At 49.8% G+C, this 12,858-nt stretch overlaps 1 protein-coding gene across 1 annotated transcript in view; it reads right to left on the reverse strand.

Annotated features, from left to right (window-relative positions):
* Positions 1-4,608: 4,608 nt before the first annotated feature.
* Positions 4,609-12,858, reverse strand: part of MICALL2 (MICAL-like 2) — a 23,086-nt gene continuing 14,836 nt past the window's right edge. The window contains exons 7-17 of the mRNA XM_010014865.1: positions 12,485-12,645; positions 11,913-11,988; positions 11,491-11,606; positions 10,823-10,972; positions 7,908-7,963; positions 7,379-7,502; positions 6,708-6,798; positions 6,267-6,340; positions 5,826-5,940; positions 4,799-4,845; positions 4,609-4,703 (exon numbers count right to left, since the gene is read on the reverse strand). Coding sequence (XP_010013167.1) covers positions 4,609-4,703; positions 4,799-4,845; positions 5,826-5,940; positions 6,267-6,340; positions 6,708-6,798; positions 7,379-7,502; positions 7,908-7,963; positions 10,823-10,972; positions 11,491-11,606; positions 11,913-11,988; positions 12,485-12,645 — 1,105 coding nt within the window. The remainder of the gene's footprint in view (positions 4,704-4,798; positions 4,846-5,825; positions 5,941-6,266; positions 6,341-6,707; positions 6,799-7,378; positions 7,503-7,907; positions 7,964-10,822; positions 10,973-11,490; positions 11,607-11,912; positions 11,989-12,484; positions 12,646-12,858) is intronic.

Raw genomic sequence — 12,858 nt, forward strand, 5'->3', positions numbered from 1 at the left:
CTGACAACACGGTGCATGGAGTGGGAAAGGTGGGGATGCTCCAACGGGTGCAACTGTCTTGTCTGAGCACCATGCACAACCCCTCAAACAACGCCTCTTCCCCTACCATGGACATCCAACAAAGAGGTCCTCTCCAGCCACCTCTGCACACACCCCAGGCACATCTGCTGCTCTCACAGGGTGCATCAGCATCCCTCAGGGTTCTTGCTTTGGACCAAATCTAGCTTCCCAGGCCCCCAGTCCCTCAGTGCTTCTTCATTCCTTTCCCAACTCCATGGTGGCCTCAGGTATTACCCTTCACCCCAACAGCCGAAGACCAGGGTATCACCTTCCATGCTGAGACACAGCCTTGAGGATGCTTTTGGTCTGTTCTGACTCCTGAGCAGCTCAGGTACTGATTCACCCAGCTGGAAACAGCACCTCAACACTCAAAAGCAGCACCCAAAGCTCTCATAGGCAAGAGGCACTTTGCATTTATAGTCACAACTGTGATGAGTCCCAGGCAGTAAGCTCAGTGGTAGGGACAAAACACTGCAGGCAGAGCTGACCTTGCAGTCAGGTTGATAAACTGGAGGGACTTCTGCTCTGTCTCAAGTTGACTAAAGGCATCTGAGGGCAGCCCAGTGCTCCCTTCCTTCCCCGTGCCTCCTGCAGATCAGCTTCTTCCTTGGCTGAAGAGGGAGACGATGAAAGCCAATTTCCCTTTGTGCTCATGGCGAATAATTTGGAGAATTCCCCTTGTTTACTCAGAACTGTTCATGATGCGTCAGAAATTACCTCCGAGATTGTAATTAAAGAAAACGGCAGAAGAGAGACACAGACACACACACACACACACACAGAGTGCCTAATCACAGCTTCATCTGCAAGTCTTGAAGTGCTGAAGCAGACAGCAGCCTCCCTGTCATCCCAAGCCTGCAGAAGGACCCCCAAGAGCCTCCTAAACAACAAAGCTCAGGGGTGCAGCCCCCAAACCCCATATAGACCCCTCATATTCCTCTTCAGCTACAAAGAAAGCAGTGGCTGCGCTCTGGGTATCCAGTAGTTGGTGAGGCCATGAACCTGACTGAGGCCAGCAGGAAATGAGCAGGAAACTCAGCCCCCTTAAAACCATTTTGGAAGTGGAGAAGCTGACCTAGAAGAGTAATTAAGCTCTCAGTCATCACCAAAATGCAGACACCCACATGCACACAGCAACATTATCTGACAACCCCCCGCTAGCCTGACCTTGGGGCTCGGCATCTGATGCAGCTGGAATGGAGCAGAAACAGGCCCATGGAGAATGGAGAGGAATTTGAATCCTGCTTGGTTACAGGAGGGTGCCTGCATTGCCTAATTACTCAGGAGTGACTGCAATGGAAAAGCTGGTTTCCCGACACCTCCCTTGCCACTCAATCCCAAGGCCAAATCCTGCTTTGCCTCCTGAAGCACTTCCATAGGGTGAGCAAAGCTGCTTGTGCCAGGAGAGCAAACAGGGGTTGGGCAGGGAGAATTGGCTCAGCCGAAAGCAGCCAGCTGGAAAAAAGCCGTTCCCTCTCTCCACCTTAGCCAACAGCTTAGTTGTGTAGGGCCCGTTTCAAGTCTTGATTACGAGAGTGGTGGAAATGCAAATCCCTTAAGTCCTAAATTCAAGGTAGAGGATGGAGGAACAAGCTGTGCTGTCCTCATGTTCACAAGCTGCAGTTATCTGGGTGCACAGGAGTTGTGGGGCTGCAGCAGGCTGTAAGGGGCTTGGGACTGGAAGACCCTGCCATGCCCAGACAGTGCTCCATCAGTATGGACAGGAGTTGCGGTATCTGGGAAGGATGTGTTTGGATCACTACTCCGCTATTTTTCTGCTCGTTTTTGATGTAGAAATAGTTGAGGTCACTCTTGAAGTCAGCTTTACACCAGCCCATAACCTCCTGTTCCCAGTGGTATGGTGAGGAAGACTGGGGCCCTGTCTCCACTTCTGTTCTCAATATTTCTGTCTATAGACGAACACTTAAACCTTTTAAAACCCATTTAGCATTTCCAGGAGAGCCTCATATACCCTGTATCAGGGTTACCATCTCAAACAGACTCCAGACAGGACAAGCAGCAGTTTTCCCTTCAAAACTTCTTCTTGGAGGCAAGCAAGCACATAGCTAGCAAGTGTAATGAGTAGCTGCTTTCTGGCAGCAGTTGGCCTCATGAAAGCAAACCCTGCAGCAAGTCAAACCATCCACTTATTGCTGCTGCAGGGCCCCGGGGGTTGTTGTTTAAGCACCTTGTGATCACGTTCCTGAGCAGACCCATCTTCTGCCTGCCTTCAAGATGGGTTAAACTGCTCCATGTCTCCTGGAAAGTGAAGGATTGGATGAGTTTGGATGATGCTGCCCCCCCCCAACTCCACACAAACTAAACTTCTCAAGGTTGGAGAATCTAAGCCTGAAAAGATGAAAGCCCAGCAATAACAACAGCGTGGCATAGCTGTAGGAGGGTGACCCATTCATTAGGAAGGGTATTTCTCCCCTTCAACAGAGATGTTTTTATCTCCATCACTCTCAGCTGCAGCCCACACAGGCATGTTTAATTCTGGGGATTTGCTGCTAATGCCCAGGTCTGGAAGAGGGGACTCCCTCCATCCTCCCTCCCCTCACGTTTGCATACAGCCCCAGGACAGGGGCTGTATGCAGGGACGCATACAGGCCGAGATGCAAGGCACAGCATGCCAGCCACTGTGGTTAGCATGTCCCCCAAAACCAGCTCGTCTTCTCCTTTGGAAGAACATGGAGCAAAGAGTGTGGTGACAGCACTTCCAGAAGTGTTTCATTGATAAAACCACAGTTCAGTCAATGCCACAGTGTAACTGTGGCAGAACAGGGTCTCCTCTCATTTTCTCCCCCACACTGCTGGGCTCTCACAAGGCTTGGGGATGTTTGTGATGCTAAAGCAGCAAGATGGAAAATGTACTTACCTGAGAGCTGGGGGGAGTTTGAAGTCACTGAGAAACCCCTTGGCACCGCTGCTCTCCCAGGACCTTCAGTTGGGCTGCAAGCTCTGGGCAGGGGAGCCTCTCCATCACAGCTACGCCAAGATCCTGCTACCACTCACAGCTCCAGAGAGGGATTATCAGTTCACAGCAACCAGGGCGGTAACCCACATCCACACTCACACTGGGACTCTGAGGTGTGCTCCAGCAGTTTTTTATTGGACAAAAGCATTAGCAGGTACAGGGTAACCCACCACATGTACACACAGTGTGGGCACCAGGAACCCCCTCGGGCACTTGGTACCTCAACCGAGCACAGCCCTGCGGTGCCCAAGGCAGGCTGCCTGGGACAGAGAGTCCCACTGCCACCTCGTGGGTAAGGGACGCATCGCCTCCACTTTGCCACCGGGCACAGCGGGCAGCAACCCCCTGCGTGCAAAACCCCAGACCCTGCTGGAGAACAGGACCTGGGGAAACCTCAGAGTACCTGGCTTGGAAGAAGGAGGGAAGTCCACACATACCAGAGCTAGAGGCTTCATGAGTTAATCTGACCTTTCCCTGCCTGTCTCCATCCCTGCTCCCCAGGTTGACTGGGAAGAGAGGATGCTGCCACACCAGGCAGGTGTCTGTCTGCAGCCACTGGGCAGAAGGAAGACTAGAAAGACTCACTGCCAACAGCCCACGATGTGCTCGTACTCTCCTGGTCTCACCAATGTGAATCACAGCACCCCTTGAGGGCGCTGGCTGCCCAGGGATGGAGCCTCAGGAATTGAAGTATTGGTCCCATGCAGAAGACTCACGGGTGAGGCAAACCCATTAATGCCCTTCTGCTCCCAGTTAGCACCAGGTTGTTAAAAGATTTCTGTTCATTGTCAGCAGGATGAGCCACAATGAAAACCCTGCTTCACTGTGCAGTCGAAGAAATAAGGAAGCTACATATCTCCCCCACAGAGGGAATGAAGCAGTGAGCAATCCCTCGTGGCTTTGAGAAACCAGCCTGCAGACACTCCCAAAAGGAAATCTGGAAACAAAAGCACTATTGCTGAAACACTCTGGTTCTAGGACATCCCACCCCATAGAAACAGAGGGGGTTCTGCTCTCTGCCTCCCCCCAGCTGTGGGGCCTGTAGCTCCAGTTTGCAGGGGGAAGACTCTCAATTGCTCTCACCCCATAGCACCTCCCTCTCTGTGTCTCTGATCCTGGCCAAGGAGACACAGCACAGCACAGCAGGGAGGGAGAAATGGAGGGACTGTGGTCCTTCTGCAGACCAGTGCAATCAATGCCTTTGGTGCAGCCCTGACTAACAAGAGTGGGGCACCATGGGGTGACATACAGTGCCATGCTCCTGCCTTCGTGAATGTAATGACCTGAGCAGTGGATAGGCAAATTGAGCTCTGCCCTCCTGAGCTGACAACAGGGCTAAAGCCAGCTCTGAGCTAGATCCAAAAGAAGGAAAACAGTCTTAAAAGTCCATCTTCTCGGACCCCCATACCAGGGCCAGAGGGGATTCACACTGTCCCTTTCATCTGTAGACCTGCAGTCTCCATGTCAGGGAGCAAAGAGCCTCATCACAGTCCCGCAGGGCTCCAGGAAAGCAGCAGTGAGGAAGGAACATACCTATGGTGGCCCTTGCTGAGCCACTGGGCAAAGGAACATCACTCCTGAGCTTTACTCTTATTTTTCGACTTCCATATTTTGGAGAAGCGGAACTTGTTCTTCTTCTCTTGAGAGCCAGGAGCCAGAGATCCATCTGCAGGAGAGGGTGCAGACAGAGTGGGTTAAGACCCACCCCAGACAGCCCCAGAACCACCCAGTGCTGCTCCACAGAGTACAAAGGGCCCTTACCCAATTTCTGGATCATGTCTGCCAACATCTGGTCCTCCTCGCGCTCTCTGTAATGGAACAGCATGGCATTAGAAAGCTTTGCTGTGTTTCATGACAAGGTAGTAGACACCAAAACCCACGCAAAGATTACTGTTATTCCCCCCGTCAGAAATGATGAACCTTCACAGCACACTCTGAGAAGGGTGCAGGAAAAAAACAACCAATCAACCAGTTAGAGTCCTAGATATTAGCAAATTGCATCTGGTTCCCTTGAGAGCAAGGGCCTGTGTGGTGATTTCCAGACCATGGCAGTCTAGCACTGAAGCAGGGAGGTCCTTCCTGGCCTATGAATAATCTGAGTTCTCCAGCTGTGAAGCAACACCACACCCTAGGAGAGGAATAAAGGTTGAGACACTAATGGCATGGGGTGCTGCAGAGGTGCTCATCACAATCAGGGACAAACACAATGCTATCTCCATGGGCATGGGCAAAGCCAGAGCCAAGAGTTTGGGCATTACTCAACTCCTTGAGCTGGTGTGGGTGCCCTGAGGTCAAGAAACAGAGGCTGCCCTCAACAACAGGCGGCACAAATCCAGCTTCTTGACACAGCAGTCTTTCTTTGAACTTGGGGAGGATCCAGCTCTGGGCTATAGTTCTTTTACTTGCTGCAGCAGACAAACACATTCCTTGCTTCATGTTCCCAGAGTCCTCCTGCAGCTCCCATATTGCCTCCATCCTCTCCATCTCTAGCCTCTACCTCTCTTCCTCTGCCTTCTGTATTTTCATAGCCCTTGTCCTCAGAGCAGCATTAGCTTGAAAGAGCACTGAATATGGCTGCGGTCCTGATCTCAGTTTCTAGCAGCTGCCAAGGAAGCAATGGCAGCAGCATTTAGGACGAGATGCTTGGTGACAGGTCACTGCCCATCTCTCATGGAGCAGAAGTTTGGATTATAGCCATTCATCCACCCCTACAACCTGGGCAGTGGAAGAAGTATAGTGGAAATCATCCCTGGTGTTGGCACATCTCCCACCATCTGGGGGTCCTCACCTGAGCCTGTCCTCATCCAGGCACTCCACAATGCTATTCCGATCATTGACTGTGTTTAGGTATGACTCCAGCAGCTCCTTCTCTCGCTCCTTCTCCCTGTGTGTCTTCAGCTCCTCTGCACAAGACAAGGAAAGCCCATCTCACAGGTGAGTTACCTCTCTGCTGTGGCTCCTGCCTCCACCCTACTCCAGCAAGTCCCTCTCACAGGCCCAAATTATCCTCATGCTCATGGGCACATCTCACGTCCAGTGCAGATGGGTTGGAAGTTACAGGGACTCTGCACCTGACAGCTTAACACTGCAGTCAGGAGACACCCTGCAGTGAAACTGCAATCCCTGCCAGTGTCATTTGGATCTGAAGGGCATCCCAGGGCTGGCACACAAAGTGGAGGGCTCCACGCAGCTGGGGGCCAGCAGGACTTGCAGTGCAGCCAGTCTTTACCTGGCTTGTTCATGAGGTGTCGCAGCTCCATCTCAATGTTCCACTGCTGCTCCTCCAACTTCTGCTGTTTCATCCTGGAAGGAACGACAGAAGTGATGAGTAACTGCTCCTCCATGCCGAGGGTTGGACCTTTCTCATATCACACTAAAGCCTTGTCTCCACATTGCTCACCAACGGGCAGGGGCTGTGGGTCAGGTGAAATCTTCCTCCATCACATCTGTGACATTTCCCTCCCATGAGCTCATCACAGACCCTGGGTGCTCATCAGTGCTCAAAGGCCCATCAGGATGCTGGCAGCTCTCCCAGAGACATCCTCAAGCCTTCCTCATCCTACCAATTGGCACATTATATTTTGGGGCTGCCACGCTCCCTCTCCTTTCACTACTTACTGCTCCCAGGTGAAGTGCACAAGCAGGTGGGTGAATTTGTGGTTGTACTTACTTGTACATCAGCTCCGATTCCTGCCTGAGCAGCAGCTGCTTCTCATGGATCAGTTTGAACCAATCCACCATGAGAGCATCCTCAGACTCATCTGCAGAGGAGACAAAAGAAAGATGCCTTCAGAAGGTGCATCAGTTCAGTCTCCTTGTCTCAAACAAACCATACTTGAGGGAGAGTCTAGGATGACCAATATGAGCTACAGACAATGACGAGCTACAGCTCATCTTTGGTACTCCTGAGTACAAAGGAAAGGATGCAGATCACTCCCTGCAGATTCAAGGAAGATGCTCAAAGATACTCCGCACCCAGCTCATCTTCCATGTGGCCACCCCAACTCTGCCACTCTGAATGAACCCACTAACCCCTGCGAAACTGGAGCCAGCCACGACGACCAGTCTGGCTTCAGATCAGATCAATAGCAGCCTTCCACTCCCCAAAATCCCTGATCCTCAGCCAAATATACACAAGTCCTTGCTCAAACAATAGGTTAGGAAACAGCCAGACAGGGTTTGAAATTCCCAGGGTTTTATCTTGCTATACCAGGCACCTTTGGCAACCTGGTGTCTCGCATGTAGCGTGAGCTCCTAGAAATAGAGCCAAGAATGCCATGGGGTAAGACATGAGCTTCACACCTCCCCACTGTATCAGAGCTGGCCCACTGTCTCCTTTACCTCCCTCACAGCCACGCAGCTGCTTCTCCAAATCGACTCCCTTCAATTCCAGCTCGTCCAGGTGCTTCTCGATGTCACGCACCTTGTCCTGGATTTCCTCTTCAGGGAGGTAGTCTGGGTGCAGCTAGAAAAACAAATGTAAGACCAAATTCAGCTCAGTGCCCTCGGGCTTCCCACTGAGGTCACAGCTCCAACCGAGATGGGAAATGACACAAGGAGCCCAACTGCAGAGCCATGTCTTGGAAGGGCCAAATCATCAGTGCTGTGGCCACTGACACACTACAGGATAACATCAACCCACACTTCTCAACCCAAAGACATTCTCCCTCCTTTGTTGGGGGACACAGTGTCTACCAGAATTTTGTTTGGCTCTGTCTTATCCTTTCCTTGGGAATTCACATAATAAGAAAACTGTCTTACTGTCTTATTATGTCCCAATAAGACAAACTGAGTTATAAGTGGGCAAGCACTCCAACAGGACACCCAACAACCCCAGCGTGTTCCACTTACACCTGGTTTCCAGCCATACCTTGGTTGGGGACACTGCTTCAGGGCTCTGGGTGCTTTTTGGAACAGAAGGTTTAACTAGAAGGTAAAAAAAAAAAGCATAAACCCAAAGAATTCCACAAAATACTTTACACAATTTTGTGGTGTGGGACAGTGCCTACACCACCAGAGCACAACAGGTCCTTGCCATGCAACACAGGCACTGGTAACATGCATGCATCTGCATGCCTAGCTAAGGTGGGAGATGTGTCTGCAGGAAACAGCACAGCCTGATTTACACCTCCTGGCTGGACACTCAGATACCCTCTGGTCACAGGGTGCTGCTTTCATCCCCAGGGCATAGGCAATCATCTAACTCAGGTGTGATTTTCCATCTTCCACCCAAGAATATTGACTTCCACGTTCATTCATTACCTTGTTAGAACTCACAGATAATTACTGTGGCAAAAGCCACCCCTTATTAAGCTTCCAAAGGATAGAACAGAAATACTGGATTACTGTCAGAGGAAACACTAAGATATACTTAAAAACACCCCTCTAGTGCTCTTTTTAAAAGAGGTATCAGTAAATACTCATGAAACAGAGATGGTCTAGGGGACCTTATCATAGGTCTCAGGAAACTAAGGTTCAATTCCTTCCACAAAACACTTCCTAGGTGAGAAGTCCCCAAGGCCTCACTACACAGCATTATTTAGGCCCTGGACACCTATTAAAATCAATTCTTTTTGCAATGTGTATTTGTTCCACTGTGCCTCAGCTTCCTCTGCCCAACTGTGCTGCAAGGATAACTACAGAAGAGTGTGAGGTATTTGGACACCCGAGGGGCTGGGCTGGATAATTACCACAGAGAGAGAACAGAGGCATACGTGGATGATGTGATAAGGAAGGAAATCTCTAGTATCAAAAGAGTATGGCTGTAAGAAAGGCAGCAGTGGTGCAGGCTCAGCACACACAAGGAGAAAGACAGGACAGACTAGGGAAGCCTCATGAGAGTCTCTGGCAACTGGTGCTGTCTCAAGGAAGCACTCAAGGACAGCTCTCCAATTGCCTGGGCCTTGCTCTATTGTGTTTTCTAGGAGGAGTGCAAAAGGAGATGCTGCTGCATGTGGCAATCAGCTGTGTTGTCCCTGCACTTCTGGCCTTTGTCAGGGTACTCTTCCTTCTGGATGCTGCTGGTTTACTGCCCTGTACGCTACAGAATCGCAGAATCATTTGGGTTGGAAGGGACCTTAAAGCTCATCCAGTTCCAACCCCCTGCCGTGGGCAGGGACACCTTCCACTAGAGCAGGTTTGCTCGAAGTCCCATCCAACCTGGTGTCTCTTCTAACGTCTCTTCAAGGTTCCTCCAAGAGGGACCTGGCCTGCCATGAGCAGTCTGCTGCTACTGCTGGAGCAACACATCCCTCTCCCAGCTCAGCCCTGCATCTCCAGGTTTCTTCTGAGCATTCTCTGCAGCACCTCCAACCAAGGCAGAAAGCTGCAGCACTGATCATGAGAAGACCAAGGTCGCTGGAGGGGAACAGCTAGTAAAATGACACTCTCCTGACCAGCTTAGGGTCTGATATGCCCTGGTATCCTTAAGTTCTGTCTTGGCAGACACAGGATGGACTGCCTGCTTTTGTCTGCAAACTTGAAGTAGGACAAAAACAACTTTGGAGCTTCTGTTCTTAACAGAAAACACTACCTACACCAAAGAAAATGAATGATCTACAGAAATGCTCACTATCCACAGCCCCACACAACACCCAGAGGATTAAGGGCAGGAATGGTAGCTGACTGTTTAACAGCATCTCTCTGAATGTTGAGGTAAAGACCTATACAGAGGAGCAACAAGTCTGTCCTTAATCCACAGGTTGCCAAGTGACAGCAGCAAGAGAACAGCCTTTGGGATGGCAGCCTTGCACTCACGTGAAAAACAGGGGGAGACTGTTGGGAAAGTTTTCCATAGCAGGCACTCCCCAACAGCAATCAGTAAGACAGATGTAAAACCAGCCTCCCTTATCTTAACAGCTCACTTCCTGGGAAAGATGCAATGCTGAACCTTGTAGCTGAGTCTGAGGAAAAAGGAGATGGAAAGTTTTGGGAAGTGAAGGCATGGCAAACTTTTAAAACAGACAACACAACTGGAGTTTGAATGCTTAGTAGCTGTCAGAGGTGCAGGCTAAGGACTATGCTGGAACCAGCTAACAAATACTATAGCATGAAGCCACGATGTCATAAGGCAAACATGTGGGCAAGGGCTGAGCCCTGCTGTGAGGACCTTCTAGTCCAAACAGATAAACCAGAGCTAAATGGGGTAAGAAACGGGGAGAACAAACAAGCTGAGCAAACAGGACAGCATCAAACATCAGCTAAGTTCCAGGAAATTTCATTTACGTTCTGGAGGGATACGTAGGAGCAAAAATAACTAGACAAAAGAGGAGAGGTACACAGTAAAGCTGTGGTTGAACATACAGAAGAAACTGGATTAAGAGTAGGAACAAACTGGTCAGAACTGGTCAGGATATCTTTGAACGTCCAAGAAGGAAAGCAGCCAAGGCTGCTGCTACCATGGGTCCCGCCAGCTGGAGACTCTGGCTGACAGTTCCCTGCATTCCTTTCATTTCCCAAAGCCACTCAACTGAAGGGAACAGAGATATCAACTAGATCCCAGTTCCCCGAATGAGGAGATGGTCCTCTTCATATCTTTGAGTCTAAAGAATGACAGGGCAGTGACCTTGACAAATCCCTGTTTTCATTTCTTCCCTTCCCACTGAATTCTCTGGCCTGGCTGGTTCCTGCTTAGGCCAAGCTGGCTAATGAAAATTAATGACACAGATTTTTACCCCATGACTACAGCCACAGAAAACTCAGGGACACATCTCCCATACTGACCAGTCAGGCTGTTCCCTGACAGTGCAGAATAAAGAGTCTTTAAGCAGGCAGAAGAGACCTTACCTGTGGTAGTGCTTTTCTTCAACTGGTTGCCCTCTTCCTCCTTCTTGGCAGAGCCCCCAGGGTCTTCCCAGCCTTGCTTTGAATTCTGACAGCTCCTGATAAGATCTGAGCTGGGGATCAACTTCTTCTTCATGAATCCATCAGATGAAGCTGGATTAAGAAGCACAGACAGGTTTGGGGTAAGAAATTTCAATCCTCGCCTCACAAAAATCCCTTTATTGCCCAGCATCCCTGGCACTCACCACTAGCAACCTTCATTTCTAATCCTAGGTTTCTTGCCTTGATGAAAGGGAGGGGCACAAACCCAAAGGAAACACTGAGAAACCACCAATTATAAGGCCAGAGTAGGAGATGGGTGGAGGAGAAGAATAAATGGCTTGGAACCATCATGGGGTTTTCTCACCATTACACATCTATGCAAGAAAGAGCAAGTGGAATCTTGCTAGCTGTCTGGCAGAAGGGCACCCTGTGAAGACTGAGTCCCCCTCTTTGGGGAAGGATGTCTCTCCAAATAAAGGCACCACAGGGCCAAAGCAGGTGCAGAAAGCAAATATCCCTGAAAGCAAGGCATCGCCTCCACCAACATGTTCCTTACCTGTGCCTTGCAGCCCTAATGTCTGCCCCCTGCCTAACTAGCAAAATGAAGGCAAAGCTTATATCCTTCATACCACAGTCCTGCTTTGCTGACGGGACAACTAATGGACTTGGCTTTGTCTTCTTGTGTTCTGGACTCCCTGTTCCCATCTGGGAGTTATCAGTAGGTTTCTTAGAGCCACCTTGATCTCTGCAAAGAAGAAAGACAATGGTAGGAAACCATTCCTCTTGCAGAATGGTCTACAGGAAGAGTTCTGGACATCCTGGGCTGGCTCTCCATCTGGGATGGTCACACTTTTCTAATCAGAGTGTAGCAACTGGAAATATGCTTTCCCTCCCCCTTTCCCTTTTCCATCCAATTGCTGAAAACAGAAGCATTAAAACACAGGAGCTCTTTCCTCCTATGTGCATGCAGACCTGCAGCAACAAACACAGATGCAAGCATGGACGTCCCCATTCATTTGTCATGGAGAACCACCAGCTCCAAGACACTCACTTGTTTGCAACAGGCTTCAACCGAGATCTCCATTCGGCTGGGCTCTCAGACTTGTCTTCACAAGCACTCATGATTCCTAAAGAAAGGAACATAACAAGATAACATCAGATCCAATCAAAAGAAACAAGCCAGATTTGAGTCTCAGGAGGATCTTAGGAGGTAAGCAACGCACTGGGGTAGACACTTTGATGTTACTGCAGCAAACCAGAGACAAGGAGGCTGGGTAAGTCCCAACTGCAATCATGGAACCATCCTGAAGTTCTGGCAAATTCTCCCATCTGGGAAAGTCTACCTAAGCCTCTGAAATGCACCATGATCCCAACATTTGATGACAACTAGTACAAATTCAAATACCTGGAAGTCAGAGAAGAAAAACTCACCGTGCTAGAGGGAGCAATTGCACAGGGACAAATGGAGGTGTGTTGAGCCTCAGAATTCAGAAAACCCTTATGTGGTGGTACAGACAGAAAGTATAGGAGCCACTGACACATTTATTGTACTGGTCCAAGAGAAAGGCGTAGAGATGGTGTGCTGTGTCCAGACAGAGCTGTATGTGACTCAGTCATCCTCACCTTTGATGCCTTTCGACTCTGGCTTGTGCACAGAGTCAACAGGTTTGCTGCTGGCAGGTTGGCTCTTGGGCAGAGGGTCTGTAATCTTTTCCTGTTTTAGTGCTGTGTACCCTATTTTGCTGGATTGTGCTTTTGGAGCTGGACTCTGCCACTGAGAACTGGTGGGAGAAAATTTGCCACTGCAAAAAAGAACAACCTAGTCAGTCTTTTTGAATGGATGGACCGTTTTGTTGGCCTCTGTTCCAAAGACCTGGATTAGTTTCTCTGTATGTCTTTTAAATCTCAGACACAAAAGCAGTCAGGGAAAAGGGAAGAAAGATGCAGAGACTTCTCCAAGTTATCCCAATGATCTTCTTGGGAGTAAGAAGGGAAAG

Source organism: Nestor notabilis, unplaced genomic scaffold, assembly GCF_000696875.1.
Source record: "Nestor notabilis isolate BGI_N333 unplaced genomic scaffold, ASM69687v1 scaffold21985, whole genome shotgun sequence".
Lineage (NCBI taxonomy): Eukaryota > Metazoa > Chordata > Aves > Psittaciformes > Psittacidae > Nestor > Nestor notabilis.